The sequence below is a fragment of the Delphinus delphis genome, chromosome 18 (genome assembly GCF_949987515.2).
Source record: "Delphinus delphis chromosome 18, mDelDel1.2, whole genome shotgun sequence".
Classification (NCBI taxonomy): domain Eukaryota; kingdom Metazoa; phylum Chordata; class Mammalia; order Artiodactyla; family Delphinidae; genus Delphinus; species Delphinus delphis.
The window spans coordinates 68694604-68716015 of record NC_082700.1 but is presented as its reverse complement, the minus strand read 5'-3'; the positions used below and the strand labels follow the sequence as shown (position 1 = coordinate 68716015).

Genomic DNA, 21412 nt, shown 5'->3' with positions numbered 1-21412 from the left:
GTCTCATAACTCACCCCTACCTCAACTGCCGTACTGCAGACATTTCAGTGGTTTTGTTGTTTTCAGTGGACATGTATTGATTTCCATTTGGAAAGGCCACACACCTGCCACACAAAACTTAAACCAATTAACAATTGGTTAACAATTTCCATTTGGAAAGGCCATTGCTGAATTGCAGAAAGCTGTCATTGACAATTTAGAAGAATGTACAAGGAAGGGAGAGGGACAGAATAGTTCCCCATCGTGTCCTTTCCAACCACAAACGTCCTCTCCTTCAGATATTCAGGAGGTTGGCAAGGAAAGGAAACCAAGGGAGCTCTGAAGAGACCAGCTGGGGCTCAGGGCAGGGAGGGGGGTGAAGTTCAGATCACCAAAGCGACAGTATAATACAGATTCATGATCACCTCAGCTCTCACACAGCAATTCTGATTAGAAGTGCAAAGGAGTTATTTAAGTGGTTTCTGAAAGTTATCATTTTGGACTTATTATTTGAATGTTTTCATCATACATCTTACCCAAGATTGCCTAGAGTTAGGCAGAGCAGCAGATGCTTCCCCCTCCCCCTTGCCCCCCTCGCCCTTCTCCTAGCAAAGCTTCAGGCGCAGTTACAGGCACCAGGGATGTGACAGTGAACAAGGTGGCAAGGTCCCCGTGCTCACAGAGCCTGTGTTCCATTGTGGGCAAACAATAATGATTGTAATAATTATTACCATTTCAAGAAGTTATAAGCACTTTGAAGAAGGTGGTGGCACGGGACAGAGTGGTTGGAGATGGGGGGCAGATGCTTTAGCGGGGTGGTCTTGAAGGCCTGGCTGAGGACGTGTTATTTGACGTAACACCTGACAAATGAGGAAAGTTCAGCCATGGGCAGACCTGGGGGAAGATCTGAAAAGAGTTTCTGGAAGATACGACTGTAGACACAGACACCAGGGAGCCAGGGGCAGAGCAAACGGGGTCCTGGACCAGAGCTGGGGTCTGCACTGCCATGCAGGACTTTCTCCAGCCCCTGGGCTTGCTCCCTCTCTCCTTAGCGGCCCCCAGGCACTGGCCTGGGGTGGGGGGGGGTTCTTCCGAGACAGTGACCTGCGTGTGCAGGTGTCTGGCCCTGTCTCTGTCTCACCTGGATCCACTTAGGTCTCTGTAACTGCCACTGCAAGGAACCTGCTTTCCATTGACACACACAGAAGGCGACACCACCACTCACACGTGTAGACATTCGTAACGGACAGGAATTCACGGGCTACCAACATCCCTGCCTCTCACCCAACTCCTTAACTCAAAGTCACAGCCAGGCTGGCACCGTAGGTTTTGTTGCCCTGAACGGAGTGACATGTGTTAGGTCCTCGGAATCTGCATCTGCTCCGACCAGCGAGAGGGCAGATCTGGGAGCCCCGTCCTGCTGGATGTAATTGTCCTAACAACAGAGAAGCCCCGGAAAGGAGTGGTCTTTCCCTAGAAGGGTAGCTCTGAGCCCATGGTTAGAAGTCCCCAGCATCTGGACTAAGTGAAGGATCATACACACATGTCCGCCCCATTTTTTCCGCTCCGTGCGTTACTGGCCCACTTGGCACGTGTGTTAGAGAAACAGGTGAACACGGCTGAGGCAGTGCAGGGGGCAACAGGAAGAAGAGGGAGTGTAGAAGCTGTGCCCGGGGGAGGCCGAGGGTCCCCTCTGCCTCTTCCTTGCCCCCGCGTGGCGGCGGGACGCCCTCTAGAACCAGAGATGCTCCAGCAGCAACTCCACGGGCTGGGCTCTTAATCCCTGGCTCCCCTGGGTGCACAGAGCCCCCCGGCCTCTGGGAGGCCAGAGGCTTCCTTGTGCCGGTGCCGATTATGTTAGCTTTTGAGAGCTAGATGTGGGCTTCTTTGCTGTGCAAACAGAAGCCCAAGCGAATCATTGTGGTCTGTTTCCGAGTGACTGTGCTCTGTCACCAGGGGGTGATCCCGACTTTCCGCGTGAAGTTCCTGCTGCGGCTTCTGCGGGGGAGGCTGGAGGTGGACCTGGACAAGGACAAGCTTCTGTTCAAGCACATGTGCTACGAGATGGAGAGGCTGCACAACGGCGGTGATGTCACCTTCCATGATGTGCTCAGGTACCGCGGTTCACAGCCCTGCGTCTGTGCTGCACAGGGAGAGGAGCCGGGCCGCCCCTCATTCCGCAGGAAGGAAGCAGTCCAGGAGAGCTGGGCACCTGCTCTGTTCCTCAGGCCCCTGTGGTCAAGTGCAAGCTTGAGCCCCCGACCTTCTCACTCACGGGTCCGGCCACAGTCGGCCTGGCCCACCCGGGGACGGTTGCCCCTGGTTGGTTGGCAAACCCCATTTTCCAGCCATTTCATGAGAACCCAGACGGGACAAAGGGGGACACAGAGGCTTCTGTATTATTCACTAGGATTGCTCTAGCAAAATACCATACACTGAGCAGTTTAAACAGCAAGTTTAGTCTCCCGGCTCTGGAGGCTGGAAGTGAATTCAAGATGTCAGCAGGCTGGGTTCCCTCTGAGGCTGTGAGGGGGGATCTGATCCAGGTCTCACCCAGCTGCTGGTGGCTCGCTGGCCATTGTTGGTGTTTCTTGGCTTGTGGAAGCATCACCCTCATCTCTGCTTCATCTTCACAAGGCGTGCTCCCTCTGTGTGTGTGTCTGTGTCCGTGTTCAGATGTCCCCTTTTATAAGGACTCCAGTCATAATGGATTAAGGACCCAACCTACTCCAGCATGACCTCATCCTAACTAACTACATCTGCAATGACCTATTTCCAAATAAGATCACACTTCAAAGTACTGGAGGTTAGGACTCCAACATAGCTTTTGTTGAGGGGAAAACAATGCAACCCATAAGAGCTTCTTAAACGGGAGTCCATGGATAGAATTCAGAGGTCCGTGGTCTTGGAAAGGGAAACAATTACATCTTTATTTTCACTAATCACTCACTGAAATGCAGCATTTTCTTCAATGATATACCTGTATCTTTGTCACCAGTAGAAATCACAGACATTTTCACACGCATTACTGTGTGTCTGATATCTTAAAATATCCGTTATGCTCACCAGTTCTGAGTTACAGTAGTCATTTGACCTCAGCTAGATGTTATTATTTAATGTAATAATACAGAAGCACTTATGTTACTACGTCATCACCTTTTCAAAGAAAATAATTTGAGAACTGTATTTCGATATAACCGGTTTCCTTTGTAATGCAGATTTTTTAATGTATTTAAAACCTTGTTCTAAGAAATGTCCCATCAGCTGCACTGCCAAAGGATCCATGCCCCAGAAAAAGTCAAGAACCCTCCTCTGCCACCAGTAACTATTTTCATCATGTTGCATATACCTGGCAAGTTAAAATGTTGGGTACTGTGTCACAAATTTCAGGAGCATTCAGGCGCACAGAAATACGTTGTGACTGGAATTTGAAAAAAGACCAGAACAGAGGAAAGATCTGGGAGAAGTTCTCTCAAGTTATCGATTTTACCTCCCTCTCTTCACTTCTTCCTAGGGGAAAGCTAAAAGGCAGGAAAAGATGAGGCAGAAAACACCGATGAACAGCAAAGGATGCCATCTCTCTCAGAATGTCACTCCGTCTTCCCTCCTAGTGACAAATATTTTTAGGCTGAAAGTCAGGTGCATAGACATATCACTGTCCCTAATAATTAACACGCAGCCTCTTTGGATCACATTGGTGTGTCTGATGACTTGGACCCAGGCGAAGCTGATGGTGGCATCCTTTGCCCCTCCCTATTCCTCTAGCCCTGGATATGATGACAACTGTTCAACGATGAGATTCTTGATGAGGCAGAGGAGAGGAAGAGCAAACGTGCTTTCTTCGCCCACGGTGGGAAGAACCTTAGCAAACAAGAGTAGGTCATTGTACCAGGGCTGCACCTGCACGGGGAGGGCCCCTCTGGCGCCTCCAGGCTGTGATCTGGACTATGGAGAGGGCTCTGAGCTCGAAGCTCGGGGTAGGCAGAGGCTGAGCAATAACCTGGGTACCGCGGCTGCACCAGGTAGCACCAGAAGGCGCTGTGCCTTTGGCTCTGAGCCCCTCAGCCTGGACGGATGAGGTGCCTTATTGCCCAGGGGCCCCAGTGCAGCACGTCAGCTGTGTTGCTTTCATTTGCCACTGCCTGGGCCTATTGTATCGAGGGCCAAATGGGAGTGAACGTTCCACCCTGGCTTTGCACCCATCTAACATGAATGAGGAAGATGTAGGGGGCAAATGAGTTAAATTGAGAGGGAAGTGGCGGGGGGATTGGATGCATGACCCACAGCCAAGCCTCCTGACCATCACCAATTGGATCTGAATGTGAAGACAGTATAGAAAGAGCAGCCTTCCTTTTACAGGGAAAGTTCCAGAGTCTTAAGCAGCTGATAATATAGGTCAGGGCCTAGCCTGGACATTTTGTTTCACAAACGCTTACAGTGTTGCAAGTACCTTGCGAATACTAGCGGACTTCGTCACATAGTAAGGTAGGTCTCATGACTCTTCCCATGTGACAGATGAGGGTGGAGAGACAGAGAGGTGACATAACCAGCCCAAGCCCTCCAGCTGGTCAGGGCTGGCGTCCAGATGTTACATTGGTTGGATGGAGTGATGTTCTCTCTGGATTCTGAGAGTCTAGACCCCAGGTACCTCAGAGCTCATCACTGCATGTTTCCCCCCCACCAGCATGCTTTCCTACCGGTCGGTTGACATCCGGAAGAGTTTGCAGCTGGAGGAGCTGCTCGCAAGGGAGCAGCTGGAGTACACCATCGAGGAGGAGGTGGCCAAGCAGACCATCCGCATGTGGCTGAAGAAGTGCTTAAAGCGCATCAGAGCTGTGAGTGAGCTGGACCCGTCAGGCTTTACTCCCTCCTCCCAAAGGAGGGTCAAACGGAAAGAGCTCCTTCAGCACCTACGCTGGAGCCTTCTGTGATCACCTTATGAGCCCATAGCCACGTCACCTTTATCCACTTAACGATGATTCAAACCTGAATTCTGGTCCACCTTCAGCCATACCCTCTTGAGCAGAGTCCATAAGAAATTTCCATTGAATCACATTTTTATAACTTAGCATGAACGTTGAAAAAGCAGTTTATGGATATTAAAATATTTATGATCTCCATTTATGAAATATGAGTGTTCACAATGCCAGAAATCTCTACATACTGAACGGCAACTGAATTTACAAAACTACTTTTAAATTACTCCTAAAAATACCAACATATTGTTGACAATGTTGTTTGATCTTTAATTAAAGACCGCCTCTCCCCAGAGTTTATGATCTGCTTCCTGAACTATAAGCTTTAAGACTCTCTAACTCATAAATCCATGAACATACACTGTATTGATATAGGCTGTGTTTACAGTGGGCACTTCCATTAGGTTACTACTTTTATGAGTGGTTTTGACCTATGCTTCACACACACGGGAAGAAAATCAAACTAACCACTAAACATTTATCCATAACAGATTTTTTTTTTATCCTGTTTCTCAGAACACCACCAACTTCGAAACATATCTATCGGAGGAAAAAAGGTCCCCAGAGCAAGGAGCCCGTCCAACCTCTAATAGCAAGGCAGCTGCAGCAGCTGGGCCACCATAGCCCTGCTAGGTCAGGGATCACGTCTGCCCCCCCACAGGCCCTAACAGGGCACGGGCAGTGCCCACTCACCCCAGACCGTCCAGGCCTCAGTGTGCGCCAAGACAGGTTGGCCCGCTGCTGCATTGGCCTGCTCCAACCAGAGCCAAGACAAGAGTGAAGCAAGGGTTTCACTCATCCACCCAAGTCTCCTGCCTCTTCCAATTTAGAGGAAAGGAGCGATCCACATTGGCTTAGCACAGTGTAAGATAAGAAGGGAAAAAAATGGAAACTCACATTAATGATCTAAAATTTCTGTTATATTGTATAGCACGGGGAACTGTACTCAGTATTATGTAATAACCTATAAAGGAAAAGAATCTGAAAACGAATATATCTATATGTATAACTGAATCGCTGTGCTGTACACCTGAAACTTAGCATTGCAAATCAACTATACTTCGATTAAAAAAAAATGTTTTCAGAGAAGGAAAAAAACTCTATTTAAAGTAAAACACAAGGTAGTATCAGTGAGCATAACTATTCCAATTGTTATGCAGATTAAAACAGGATGGGAAGACAATTCCTAAGTCTCCAAGTCCTCCTTTAAAGCAATCTGATGCTCCTCAGGGAAATCAGTTAAGAACCTTTACTTGGAAGCTCTTAAGAGTTCACCAGGCATTCAGGTCCTTTGAAGAAGAGAGAAGAAAATAAGATTTGAGCGGTGCGGGCAGGGGGATGCTTGCGGGCAGGGGGATGCTGGGCTGAAATTCTGGTCCCTGAAAGAACAATCCTATTTCCATAGAAACAGCAGCAGTCCTGCAGCATCATCCACAGCCTGAGAGAGAGCCAACAGCAGGAGCTGAGCCGGTTTCTGAACCCACCCAGTATTGAGACCACGCAGCCCAGCGAGGACCTGAACGCCAACAGTCAGGATAACAACATGCAACCCGAGGTACAGTCCGGGCGGGAGGCGTCCGTCACCTGAGGGTGTTCGCAAAACATGAATCGATGCCCGATGCCCGTTCACGTAGTCATTTTAAACAAGTGACACTATCTCTAATAGGAAGTTAAGTTGGAAAAAAAAAACTGGAACACGATCCAGTTGATGTTTGTGTCTTTGTCATCCCTGAATCAGTGGAGGTTATCTCAAAAGATTCTGATTTGTATAGATACAAAAAACAGTGGGAATGCTCTGAACTTAATAATCCTGTTGGATTTTTGTCTGAAGAGTTAACATCACATGACTTAGGAGAACATGACTTGCCTGAAGCTCTGTCCTAAGTGTTTTCTCCTCCTCACCAAGTCACAGAAACTTGCAGTAAAATGAGCAAAAATGCTTGCAGTTGGCCTTCCACCTCCTTAAATAGTCAGGCTCACTGAGGATTTGTCCTTCTTTAGCTGGGCATCAGAAGAGCATATGGAATTTGGGGAGTCTCAGCTGGAGGACCTTCTGTGTACTAGGGCCCGGCATAGCTTCATTTCCAGACTGTATCTGCACGTCCATAAAAAAAAAGCACAGAGTCACCAGCGTCCTGGAGAGCTTGTGTGTGAGAAGCAACTGGCGGGAGGCCCAGCCTTTGTGAGGCTTAGTTATGAATCGGCTGGAGCTGGTCTCAGATCTGGGTGTGTGGTGACACAGTCGGGGCAGGTGACAGACACTGAAGCCTGGGGCTCCGTGGCCCAGCAGGACACTCCAAGGGGCCCTCTTGTTCTACAGCCTAGTTTTGGGTGGATTCATGTCATTGGCTCCCCAGCCAGTAGGAATCACGTGCCACTGACTACTTGTGCAGGGACGGTCAACACAGCAGGGACGTGGGGCTTCTACAATGGCCCTGCCACCTGTCTGCCCTGAGGATGGCTGGCAGTGGTCACGTGTGGTGCCGGGGTAAGAGCAAGACAGCTGATCTCGGGTGACCTTGGCCTGCAGCGGCTTGAAGCAGGATTTCGGTTCCCCGGAGACTGAAGTCAGGCTGCGGCGGTGTGAGCGCTGAATCCCAGCCACTAGACCACCAGTGACAAGGCCTTGGCCCGTCAGTTGTGTCAAAATCAATGGCCACAAAGAGAAAAAAAGTAGTGAAACAAGTAAAGTGTTTCTTAGGAGGAAAAAGAATACGCGTGGCTAGACACACGGGCGGGCTCAGAGGGAGAGTCGCACCCTCCTGGTAGTTTGAATCACTTATATGCGGCATTTCTTCCAGCTTCCTTTGGCCAATCATCTTACTTTGCCTGGTTCTGAGCCTGTATTTGGCGTATCTCAGGGTCCTCCCCTGTGTGCACACGCATCTCTTAGCCAAGATGGATTCTAGCGAAGAGGCCTATGGGTAGGTTGACATCACCTACCATGGGGTGGCGCCCCCCTCCCTTTTTGACCTCTGAGGAACCTTTAGTAACCTTTCTGCGTGTGTGTAGTCGGGAAGGTCTCCTTGACCTCGAGGATGAGGAATATGTGGTCTCTTATCTGGGCAGGGCTCAGCTTCTCCTCTTCATCTTGGGCTCTGTCCACGGGGGATGCACTCCAGCTGTTCAGCCTGGGGCCCATCTATCTCCTGCCTCACAGCCAGCGAGACAGGGGAGGTGATGGCAACAGAGCTCTCTGGTTTTAGGTCAAAAAGCCCGAGGGGCCGCTGAAGAGAGGTGAGAACTACGGTGCTGATAAGGAAAGGGATGCGGATGGTGAATGCACGGAGATCTGAGCATTTCTCTTTGGCTTCAGTGTTAATTGGTTTAAGTTTTGTTCTCTTCCGGGGCCCATCCTAGAGCTTTGTCCGCTGAGAACTCTTCTGGAGGCTCTGGGTTGGCAAGCATGTACTGTCCCCAAACCAGGCAGTCCCACTGTTCCCCCACCCTGGTACGTGGCGGTGCCCCGTGGCAGGTGGCAGGTGTGTGGCCTTGGGAGTGGAGGAGTCTGGGAGGGATGCCCAAGAAAAAGCACTACCTGCAGGGTCGGGCCTGCTTTCCTCACCCTGTGCAGTGGTGACTCTTTCACTTTCCCTGACTCTTTTTACCCATTTTCATTCTTCCTGTCCCCACTGTTGACACTATGGGTCCGTGTTGTCTTCGCCACTTAGTTTCCTGCGGGGCTTTCTTCCTTCCTTAAAATGAAATGAGGGTCCAGGCCAGTGCACAGAGGAGGAGAGCACAGCACGAGGAATAACCGCCTGATTCTCCCGCCCGCACCCCTGCAGACGAGCAGCCGGCAGCGGCTTCTGAGCCCCACGCTGTCGGACCGGGGAGCCAGTCGGCAGGACGCAGCCGAGGCCGGGAAGCCGCAGAGGAAGTTCGGCCAGTGGCGCCTGCCCTCGGGTATGTATGGCAAGTCCTTTCTCGAGCAAGTGGGGCATTTTCAGGGCATCCGTGCTCTTTGTGTGTTTGGGGTCTTGAACTTCAAAATTCAGGTCTGCCTCTAAAGTTGTATTTATAGACAGTAAACAATGAAAAAGGTATTTCCCTCATCAAAAACATTTCCCTCAAAATAACTTCTCTGAACAGAACAGTCAGCTAATAGACAGGGCAGCACCTATTAACAAAGATATTATAACCACGATCTAGAAAGTGGTGGCGATTACCACCAGGGACTTCTGGTGCACATTCCAGGCATTCCCAAACGTAGGCAACATTCATTTAATCTAAGAGGGAGTAGGTGGATACATGTCACTCAGAAATGACACAGGTTTCTCAAAGAAGGAACAACAAAACTTATTTAGTGTAATCTCATCTGTTATAGTACCTACTGTACGCCAATCACTGTTGTGAGGGCCTTACACACGTTCCCTCCTTTAAGCCTCACGGTCCTATTATTTTCCACATTTTATTGATTCAGTGAGAGCGTTTTCTTCTAGAGGGACATGGGGGTCTGGAAAGCCAGGATAATCCCATTCAGGCCATGCAGAGGTGGCAGGAGAGCAATGATCTGCCCGGCCCAGGGTTTTCTCTGTAGAGAAGTGAGCCCGCGGGAAAGCGGGGGCTTCCTAGGCTCTAGAATTGTGTCCCTTCCTCAGCCCGATTCAAGTGAGGAGACAGAGACTGTTGCAAAGTCTTCCGTAGCACATCTGTCCCGCAAAGCAGAAGACAGTTCGCCTTACCCTTGTCCAGTGCCACTTAACACCAGGGAGGGAAATCTCTTTTTTCCTACCCCGGAGGCTATTATGCAGGGATCAGAGAGAACCGGACTTCCTTCCACCTGGTAAAGGAAAGCCGGGAGTGAGAGGAAACAAGATTGAGTAAGTGCTGGGGCCAGGCCATGAACAACCCCAAATTACAGGCTGAGTGGTTTCAACTTCATCCTGTAAGCAGTCAGAAACCAGGAGAGATTTCTGAGCAAGACGTGACATTTGGAATCCTGCTGAGGAAGACTCACATGGCAGCAGTGTAGAGAGTGGGCTGTCTGTCGCAGAGCCCCGAGGCAGGGTTACGAGCCAGAGGATGGTGCAATAGTGTGGGCGAGAGGCGATGAGGACACGGGTGAAGGCGGTGGTCCACACCATGGAGGGACGGACAGGAGAGACGACCTAGGGGAGATGCACAGTCCTTGGTATTCACTTAAAAGGATGAAAGAAAGGATGCTGTCAAGAGTGGCTTCCAAGGCCCATAGGTGGCCCCAGTGCCAGCAATGGTGATAATTAAAGGGACATGGTATTGGGGACGCCCTGAGTTTGAAGAGGCACTGGGCAGGAATAAGAACATTTGAAGATGGGGTACCAATGATGTACCCCCCAGTGTCATGCTATGCATTTTCTTTTTTTTCTTTTTTCCCTTTTTGTGTAAAAGTTGTATGCATTTAAGGTGTACAATGTGATGTTTTGATAAACGTTCACATTGTGAAATGATTATTACAGTAGAGCTAATTAACATATGTGTCACCTCACAAAGCTACCATTTGTGTGTGTGTGTGTGGTGAGTACACTTAAAATCTAGTCTTTCAGCAAATTTCAAGTATACAATACAGATTAACTATATTCATCATGCTGGACATTAGATTGGCAGAACTCATTCATCCTACACAACTGAAACTCCGTACCCCTCGACCAACACCTCCCCATTTCCCCCACCTGCCCACCCATAGTAGCCATCATTCTACTCTCTACTTCTATGAATTTGACTTTTTTAGATTCTACATGTAACTGAGAGCATACAGGATTTGCCTTCCTCTGTCTGACTGATTTCACTTAGCATAATGCCGTCCAGGTCCATCCATGTTGTTGCAAATGGCAGGATTTCCTTCTGTTTTAAGGCTAATATTCCATTGGATACACACCACGCTTTCCTTATCCATTCATCTGTCGATGGACACAGGTTGTTTCCATATCTTGGCTATGGTGAATAATACTGCCATGAACATAGGGGCACACGTATCTCTTCAAGATAGTGATCTTGTCTCCTTCACATGTGCACCCTCCTCAAGTGGAGTGCTGGACTACATGGCGGTTCTGCTCTGCATTTTCTTAGGTCATCTCATTTAATCTATTTTAATTCTCACAACAGTCCAGTGAGGAAACTTGTAATCTCTTCATTTTGCACTTGAGGAAACTTGGGTTCAGAGGCATGAACTTGATGTTGGTTACATCTACAGGTCACAGAAGTGGGACCCCAAACCATGACTGATAGACTCCCAAAGCCATGAGTGTGTCAACAAAGTCTTCATACAAGCTGCTTTATCCAGGCACATGGATTGGAAAAATGAATGCTGCCCTTAGCGTATTTTAAATCTGTCCAGGAATCATGCCTTTTCCTCTGATGCTACACTTCTGTTTTTACAAAAAAAAAAAAATGTTATTTACCCACATCTTTCCTCCCTTACCTTCTCCAAACCTCTTCCTCTCCCCTCACTGTCTATTACACTATCCCTTCTTTTCCTTTGTTGTTTCTTTATATTAATATGTATATAGTAATGAACACCGACACATTTCCATGACACTTTATTTGCCCAAACTGGAACTTTTAGTGATTTTTTTTTAGTTTTTGTAGTTATCTCAAATAGCAAGCAACAGGGCTTCCCTGGTAGCGCAGTGGTTGGGAGTCCGCCTGCCAATGCGGGGGACACGGGTTCGTGCCCCCGGTCCGGGAAGATCCCACATGCCGCGTAGTGGCTGGGCCCGTGAGCCATGGCCACTGAGCCTGCGCGTCCAGAGCCTGTGCTCCACAACGGGAGAGGCCACAACGGTGAGAGGCCCGCGTACCGCAAAAAAACAACAACAAAAAACCCCACAAAATTGCAAGCAACATATTTTTTTCAAATGGTGTTACTAGTCCATGAACATAATTTTAAAGTCCACTATGAATATAAAGAACCAAGTATTTGAAAGGTTTCATACGTGACATCTATGGGTAGGACTTGCTCCTGGAAAGTATGACTGACAGGACCATCGGGGGTTTCAGGAATGGCTAGCAACGGGGGGAAGCCACACCAGGCTGCTCACGGGACTCTTGTTGATTCCACAGCACCAAAACCAATAAGCCACTCGGTGTCTTCGGTCAACTTACGGTTTGGAGGGCGGACCACAATGAAATCTGTCGTGTGCAAGATGAACCCCATGACAGACACAGCTTCCTGTGGTTCCGAGGTTAAGAAGTGGTGGACTCGGCAGCTGACAGTGGAGAGCGACGAAAGCGGAGATGACCTTCTGGACATTTAGATGGAAGCCAGTGAAGATGCAAGTCCACTGGTGAAAACTGACTTCTGATATGTTCTTTTATTGTCCAGTGAGCAATCCATAATTGATGTATAGTTTAAGTCCAACTTGTAACAAGATTTTTTAAACTGATTTCTGTCCTGCCATAGGAAGGCATAAAACTGGGTCTGTCAAAGCTGTGTGTGTGACGGGTTATTATCATGCATTCAAGAGAATCTGCAAAATGGCAGTTTTGTAATATTAGCAACTATACCAACTATACCAGATGCAGATCATTCAAAATTTCCTATATTCCACCTCTGTAAACTAAGGTATATTCACGTATGCTCTGACGCATTATTTTCACCCCCTGAGAGAGTGCTTAGCCCAAAGTGGCTGATATTTATGGTGCAGGAGCTGTATCTTTAGTTCACATTTTTCCCACTTCCTCTAGAAATACCTCTCTTGGGAGAATTCATTATTTATGATTGATCTGAAAATGTCAACACTGAGCTCATGCTAAAATGAGTAGTTTTACAAATTAGATTCTGAATTTTAAAAAGTATACTCTTTTTCTCATGTTATTTTAAAAAACATGCACAAGCTATTAGACATCAGAACAAGTCAATGTCTGTCCCCTTGGCCTGTTCCCAAGAGAACTGCGTGTGCAGCTACCAAGCAAAGAAATGGGCCCAAAGAGCTGACTGGTTTAAAACAAACCTGTACATGGATCACTTGGGAGTACATAGTTACTTAAAGATGTTGAGTTTCTTAAAAAGCCTTTTAATAATAGAGTTTAGCAAAAAAAAGTAAAACTACATGATTCAGCTCATTTTAAAAATCTTTGCATGTGTGATGTTACCCTTGGCTTCATCTCTTACCCAAGGGAGGTCTGTTTTGCCATAAATCAGCAAAGAAATTGAGTCGCCCCCAACACACTATTGCAGTGTTCAATTCAAAATGATGACCTTGCTACCAGACTCTCCTATAGAAATAATGGTACTCTCCAAAATCTCACTCCCAGCTCACAATTTCTTTATCTCACAGCTCAATTGTATATGTTTCACACATCAGCTGTCCATGTCCTCTGGATGCAACAGTGGTTCTTTTATGCTGGGTCAACCATGTAGAAGTGCATTTGGGCCTTTAACTACACAATTCTTGATTGGAGATTTGCTGTTTAGATTACTTCTTATTTATTTATTTATTTATTCATTTATTTATTTTTGGCTACCTTGGGTCTTTGTTGCTGCGTGCGGGCTTTCTCTAGTTGCGGCGAGCGTGGGCTACTCTTTGTTGCGGTGCTCAGGCTTCTCATTGTGGTGGCTTCTCTTGTTGTGGAGCACAGGCTCTAGGCGTGCAGGCTTCAGTAGTTGTGGCACGCGGGGTCAGTAGTTGTGGCTCATGGGCTCTAGAGCACAGGCTCAGTAGTTGTGCCGCACGGGCTTAGCTGCTCTTCAGCATGTGGGATCTTCCTGGGCCAGGGCTCGAACCCGTGTCCCCTGCATTGGCAGGCGGATTCTTAACCACTGCGCCACCAGGGAGGTTCCTAGATTACTTCTTTTAATACAGTGTTGATCTCAGAATCCTTTGACCACCACCCTACTCCCCCAGTTGCTTTATGATCTATTTCTGTCTATTTAACATTCTTAACTAGCCAAATATCACATTCCTTCTGTATAATAAATGTGACATTGTGGTGACAGTCCATATAGTGTTTATATGATTAATTGTGACAATAAGATAATGGGCAATTAAAGTCAGTACAGCCGAAAGGATTTTATTTTGTTTTATGTTCATTTAGAGTTTACTTTTTGTACATAAGAAAATAAAATAAATATTGGATTTGTAAAAGAATTTACTTCGAGTTGATGATCATTTCTAAACCCTTTTCACATGTGTGTTTGGGGGGTAGGAGACGGCTTGGTGGAGGGGCCACTAAGGAGCTGGCATTTTGCAAACTCTGTATTTGAATATTCCGTCGATAATTAGTTGGCAAAAGCTCTGTCCCTGCTATTCATTTCAGCTCAGTTCCTAAGCCAGAAGGTTCCTTTCACGTTAGTGCTCATAAGGCTGAGTGAATACTCTGTACCTTCCAAACTCACAAAAGGATCTTTGGCAGCCAGGGCATGGGTCTGTACTAGTGCTGCATGAAAACGAGACGTTTTTCCTCTTGGCTCATTACACTTGAGTAATACAGCTTCATTCTCACAAAACGGCTGAGCCCTTTCTAAAACGTCTGTAATTGATGTTCAGCAGAACATCATTGTTGTTCATTCTGCAGTGAAGCAAGGGGCAGAATAGCAATGCACTTAAAGCCACAGCACCCTACATTTGCAATGAAGCGAAACAACCAGACGACTCCTCTGGGACTTAACGCCGCTCTTTTCCTGAAGCCAGTAGAGCAGACGGCAAGCCCAGAAGATACATGCCTTCACCCCCTTTTAGATTTTGCATCAACTTATAAACAGGCTGGTTATACAGATGGGAAAACGTCAGCCACAATGTCCCCTTGTCCTTAGGGAGGCCAGACACTGATACTAATCCTGTCATCATGCCACCCACTGCCTTTAATTAAGGGATGCTTTGGGTTCCGAAGGCATCAGAAAGCGTAAGGGATAGAATACTTGACGCAGAGACCCCCGGGGAACAGACCACACACGCGTTGCACGTAAGGTGATTCAAGGGGACTCAAAGGGAACAGGGATGGAGAGAATGGCCAGACTGAGGCTATTCACTCTATTCTCAGTGGCGGTTCAAGAGCCACAGCCATCAGCGGGGACTGGCCGTTTGTGCCCTGCCTGCGCTGAATCAGATCGAGCACATAGAAGAGATACTGGGCTTGTAAAACCTTCAGCAAAAGCAGTTTCTGGGCCAGCTGAATGATGTGTTTGCCTGTTTCTTTGTAGAAAGTGGCATATACCACAGACAGGTGGTTTCCAGTGGCACTCTTTCTCAAAGTCCTTCAGAGGATCCCAAAATATTAAGCAGGCAAAAGCAAGGCAGCCCTAGTTGAAATTTGGGTGAAGATGAGAAAGAACCCCACCCACATGGCCTGTCTCCCGCCTCTTATGGACTGAATTGTGTCCCCCCCCACCACAAAAAAAGATGTGTTGGAATCCTAACTCGTAGCCCCTGTGGATGTGACCTTATTTAGGAATAGGGTCTTTGCAGATGTGATGAGTTAAGTTATGGTGAGGTCATACCAGAGTAGGGCGGGCCCTGAATTCAATATGACCGGCGTCATAAGAAGATGAGAGAGACACTGAGGGAGGAGAAAGCCACATGAAGACACAGACTCCGAGGGAAGACAGCCATGTGAAGACAGAGGCAGAGATTGGAATGATGCCACCACAAGCAAGGAACGCCTAGGGTGACAAGTCATTGCAAGAGACAAGGAAGGATCCTCCCCCAGGGGCATTGGAGGAAACATGGCCCTTCCATCACCTTGATTTCAGAGGTCTGGCCTCCAGAACTAGAACTGTGAGACAATAAATTTGTTTTAAACCACCCAAATGCTACAAAATTTGTAGTATTTTGTTATAACAACTCACAAGCCCAGTCCATCCCCCAAAGACGGCGTGAACCATCCTAGTGTTCCAAGGAAACTAGTTTGAAAAATACTTGTATAACTCAAAGATCATGAGCTTTGGAGTTCCACAGATTTTTCAAGTCCTGGATTTATTATAGTTACTCCTGGTGTAACCTGGGTTGAGTGTTATACCTGAGACAAAATTCAGCTTCTTGCTTTAAGAAAGGCAGGACAGGTGAATTCACTCACTCCGTTTACCTGAGTGCCTCACAAAATCTGCCAGATGGGCTTAGTCTGAGCTGATGTGCAACATACCCCAAACCATTGCACTAGCTATCTAACCTCCCAACCAAAATCCCCCGTTGACCAGTTGTCAATTGGGCCACTTTTCTATCCACCATAGCAGGTTTCCAGCTTAAAGCAGGCCTGAGTCAGTGGAAGGGAAAAGATCAGATATTAAATCAAGTTCAAGTTGAACCATTCCAGTTTCCGAATTGAAACTGTGTTTGCTACCTACAGGGACCACTGAACGTTTCTAATATCTAAGGGTGAGGAGATATGAAATACAGTCACATTCTGGGGTACTGGGTGTTAAGACTTCAACATATGAATTTTAGGGGGACGCAATCCAGCCCATAACAGGGTCTGTCTCCCTGTCAGTGGTGCACATTAGAATAGCCTGTCAGGAGACAAAAGGGTGAGCCCCAAGCCTGCCTGAACCCTAACCAGTACACTCAACTCTGAGTTTTCTTGCTTCCCAGAAGCCTAAAAACACAAAATCCATGTTTCCAGAATTAATAGAGAGGTCCACTTTTCTGAATCAGTATGTGGAAAGAGACAGCCACCAAACACTGATACCTTAAATCCCTGTGTGCAGCCTGGAAACTCACGGCTAAAGACTTTCTTCCCCAGTCAGCTCAGTTCAGCAACTTACTTTCATGTAGTATCATTGCCACACTACTACCTTCAAAAATTACATCTAGACCTCACACTCATTAAGTTGGCTGCTATCAACATTTTTTTTAAACTGAAAATAACGAATGTCGATGAGGATATGGAGAAACTGGAACCCTGGCGCACTGCTGGTGGAGTGCAAAGTGGTGCAGCCGCTGTGGAGACCAGTATAATAGTTCCTCCGAAAACTAAAACTCGAATTACCATATGATTCCAGCATTACCATTTCTGAGTATGTATACAAAAGAATCAAAAGCAGGGTCTCAAAGAGGTATTTTTGTACAGCCCTGTTTATAGCAGCATTGTTCACAATAGCCAAAGGTGGAAGCAACCCAAATGTCCACTGATGGATGGACAGATAAACAGAATGTCCATGCATACGATCAAATATTACTGTCTTAAAAAGTAAGGAAATTTTGATCCATGTAACAATATGGATGAACCTTGAAGACATTATGCTTAGTGAAATAAGCCAGCCACAAAAAGACAAATACTGTATGATCCCACTTATATGAGGCACCTAGAAGTCATATTCACAGAGACAGAAAGTAGAATGGTGGTTGCCAGGGTCTGGGAGGGGGGGGAACTTGTCACTCAATGGGTATAGAGTTTCAGTTTTGCAAGATGAAAGGGTTCTGGAGATTGGTTGCACAACAATGTGAATGTATTTAACCCTACTGAACTGTACACTTTAACATAGTAAATTTTATATTACATGCATTCTATCAAAATTAATTTTTTTCATTTTTAATATACTCTGTCATCTGATCCGAAAAGCTAGGGGCCAAATTAAAATAGCAAAACAATTCCAAAGCCACACTTAAATTACGCTTCCACATCCCCTTGCTTTCTGTATTTGACCAGTATACCCTGTTTAAATTTAATATTGATAGTTTATTATCTTCCCCAATGCTGTATGTCACTCATTCAAAATTAAAATCTTCCTGTAGTATGCCCAGTAAATATTCAAGTCCCATTTGAACGTTTAGAGGGCTGGCATCACCACCCACTGAATTAATGAGTTTATTTGTTGTCAGCGTGCTCATCCTGATTCACAAGGCTACGTCAAAGGACTTGAGACACACGTCATTCCCCACAGGTACACGCTTGACCTCCTCTGTCTTAATCGGTCCCAGGAGCATTAGGACAGTTGTCTTGGGATATGTCAGACCCCAGGCACTGTCTTCTCTTTCAGAGTCTGCATTTCACGTTGGAAACAGCATGTAGGGCCCTACCCAGGGAAACACTGAAAGCACAACAAAACAGTCAGCTAGGGAACATCAGGCTGGCGACAGGTTGAGCGTGTATTCCATAGGCCCCAGGGAGAGCTGTCACAGTGAACTCAGCTCTCTCCTCTGGTGCTGGGGACACTCAAAAGCTGGCTCGCCCAGGTCCAAAGCAGAGAAAGGCCTCCTTCTAGTCCTGTTTGAGCCAAGAGTCAAGAGGGCAGGAAGGAGTCCAGGCTCTCTGGACCTTTGGTGGGACTCACAGACTCACTGAAACACCCCTCAGGGGTTCATCAGGCTCTTCTCACATAACCTCTTCCTGACCTCTGTGCAGGGCCCCAAACTGCCCCACTCCAGAAGCCTGCTTTTGCCTCCCCCATGCTCTCATCCCAGCAAACACCACATTTCTGTGTTCTACCAACTGAACTTCAGAGCCAAACCCACGGAGAACTTCGAATCGGGTGTTCTTTTCGATCCACTGACTCCTTTTTCAGGGCAATGAAAAGGAGCCTTGCTCAGGGCCAGGTCAAGAGATAATTGGGAATTCTGCAAAGCCCTAATGAGCACAGCCTGAAGGTCCTGGCTGTGTCCTCACTTCCGACAGCCACCTCGTGCCGACACGTCACACCACCAGCCCTGATCGTCTTATGCAGGGGTGCCCCAGCCCAGGCAGGGTCTCCACTCCCTTCTGCAATTGCCTCACACCCTGGGCGAACTGTTAATTAGGTGCCTCGTTTCTTGGCGTGTATACAGGTCTGAGCCATCTGCTTATTGATCACACCCTTCAGAATATATTGGATTTGAAGGAATCCAGTCACAAAAGCTGATAATGCTGCAGGCGGCTCATTGAGAAGGTTTCTCCAGAGCAAACTTGAGCGTATACAGTGTGTGGTGACCAGCAAGCTACAGAAATACTGACTGCAAAGTTCATAGATTATCATTATTACAAAGCAATATAATAATGAAATTCAGAATTTCTACATGAAATCCTTTTGCTATGTTCTTGGTATTGCAGAAAAGAAAAATCTATAAAGTGGGCCAACAAGCTACACAGCTACTGAGACCACTACCCAAGTACTAATGAGCCCATTGACCACTTTGCAGGTAACCTTGAACTGGCTTCTCCAATCCTGATCATGTATCTGAATCCTCCATGAAACCAAAAAGCCTTTGTGGGCAAGGCTGGCTGACCTGTCCAACTCTGCAGCTCAGGCATCTCTAAAGAGCATGTAGGCACATGTGTCGTTCTCGGCTCTGCTCTCTAAAGCTTAACAGAATGGAATTGCTTTGGGTTTTTTTTTTTAACTCACCTCCAAATAAGAATGTCTGATATCCCTGGCATTTATCCCAAAACATCAACCACTGGGAAGATTTCTCATTTTTTTCATCCTGAATTCTTGTTCCATTCCTCTCTTTAACTCACTCCTTTGTGGGACAGAGACAGCTTGTTCTCAGACTAAGGTAAAACACCAGTGGAGACAAAGCAATACAAATCTGCCCTTGGAGCCCCAGATGTATGAGATGAGTCTTCCTTTCTTGTAAAAGCTTTATTCCAGAGAATCCTACAGGGCACAGTGTTGCAGGAACACAGAGTGACCCATGGGAACCAAGCCTGGAATAAGCAGGGCCTGGGGTCGGGGCCACGATTCAACCACCCATCCCTGGCAGGTGCAAAAGTCACATCACATGGTTGACGAAGGCTAGGTGACAGGAGGCCACCTTTGATCCTTAGCCTGTGACCCATCAGATAAAAACCAAATCCTGACTTAGGTAGGGAGGGACTGTATTCAAAAAGACTATTGCAATAGGAAGAACGCTCTAATCTTCTCAAAAGTCAGGCAACAGGGAGGGGTAAGCAAAGCTAGGAAGAACCAGGTATGGCTGGGGGGTGGGGGGTGAATGGAGGGCGTGATCAGAGATTGGAGCAGGAAAGTCTTTCCCTGAGGTCAGCCTTAAGGAGTGGTCTCCACATTCCCGTTTGGCTCAGGCTTAGGGTGGGTCAAAGTTCAGGGGTCTGGGGGAAGGAGAGAAGTCTGGCGAAAGTTTGACCTGGTCAAGTTAGCAGATAGTTTGTCTTAACCAGTCAAATAGTGAGCTAATCACTTATGAGGCAAAGAATGGGAACTGGAGGATCTGTGTCTGGCCTTGTCACAGGGAAACAAGGGACAGCAGAGAGTCCTATCTAAGTTGTGGCGAAGGGTGGTTCTTTGTAGTAAACAGTTTTTCAGAGCACAGGGGCCGGATAGAGGATGTCTTGAGCACCACTGTTTCCCTGGAGCACCGGGCAGGTTTCCCACAAGTCACCTCACCTCGCAGGCCTTCTCCTTTCTCTGCTGTAAAATGAGATTCGAATGATACCTGCTTTACCCGCCTCTCACTAAGACTGTGAGGGTCACATAAGGTGTTGGTGAGCATCTTTTATAGCCCGTAAAAAGGCACATGTGAGTAACGCGGGCGATTATCAGCTCTGTGTTCACAACGGGTTTCAGAGATCACCCTCGCTGTCATTAAATCTCCATTTTTCACAAAATCTCCGTTCTTCAAGCCAGAGGTGACAAGACGGCCGTGTGGGAAGCAGGGCTGGGACATCCCGAGCCCTTCAGTAAACCTCAAGACGGGCATGGTTTTCCCTCTGAGCCCATTCCCAGTCTGTAAACTGTCTAATCTCACAGAAGGCACCGTCTACCACGCAGCGATAGGTAAAGCAAGCACTTGTGAGCTATCCTTGGAGATCAGAGTTCTCCTTCAAAGGTTTCCTTCAAAGGTTTTCGGCGGCTCCCATCAGAAATCGCCACCACTGTCCTCCAGAGGTAGGAGCCTAGCCAAGCAGCAGGTGTCACAATCTGCACGGCTGCTGGCGAAGTGCGACTAATGCTTCGGACAGCAAGCCAGACAGAGATGCCCAGGGAGCAAAGCTTTCTCCAAAACCCAAGGAAGAAAATCAATGTCCCAGAAAGGGGGGCGGGCAGCAATCTATAGGAAAGAGAAATGAGTGATATGTAATGCAATGTGAAGATTTTTCCCCCTCAGGCAACTGACTCAATAGAGAGTGAAACCTAACAACCTCTGGTTGGGAAGGTCAAGACTGAAGAAGGGAAGGAGCTGGTTCTCGTATCGACTGGCCACGGACTCACAGGCCCCTGCTGCTATCCGGGCCTGCTTTTTGTTTGCTTCTGTTTTTTTCTGATTTATTAGAGCTGAATCTCCCAAAAATGGGACATCAAGTTCAAAGCTGAAACGACTGCTACGTCGGTTTATTAGTTCTTCTCCCTGCTATGAAGAAAGCCCAAATATGACAGTGTTTGCATTTGATTTCATGACTGATCACCCCAAACTGTTTTTCAACAGGTTTTTGAGCACCTACTTGTAAGCTTCAGAAGCAGTTTCATCAGAAATATTCTAGAGCGAATATCCATTTTATGCACTTGTTTAAATGATTGTGCTGGAGGCATGATATACCTTCCCTAAATGATCAAATCTAGAATATTACATCTAAAATATTCATCCATCATCATTATTATATTATTGACAGAG

The 21412-nt window shown here is 47.1% G+C and overlaps 1 protein-coding gene across 2 annotated transcripts in view; it reads left to right on the top strand.

Moving 5' to 3' along the window:
* NALCN (sodium leak channel, non-selective) overlaps positions 1–14009 on the top strand; it is a 280091-nt gene extending 266082 nt beyond the window's left edge. For both annotated transcript variants that reach the window (XM_059995484.1, XM_059995483.1), the window contains 5 exons: positions 1936–2093; positions 4664–4814; positions 6361–6510; positions 8744–8861; positions 11997–14009. In XM_059995484.1, coding sequence (XP_059851467.1) covers positions 1936–2093; positions 4664–4814; positions 6361–6510; positions 8744–8861; positions 11997–12190 — 771 coding nt within the window. In that variant the 3' untranslated portion in view covers positions 12191–14009. The remainder of the gene's footprint in view (positions 1–1935; positions 2094–4663; positions 4815–6360; positions 6511–8743; positions 8862–11996) is intronic.
* The last annotated feature ends 7403 nt before the right edge of the window (positions 14010–21412 follow it).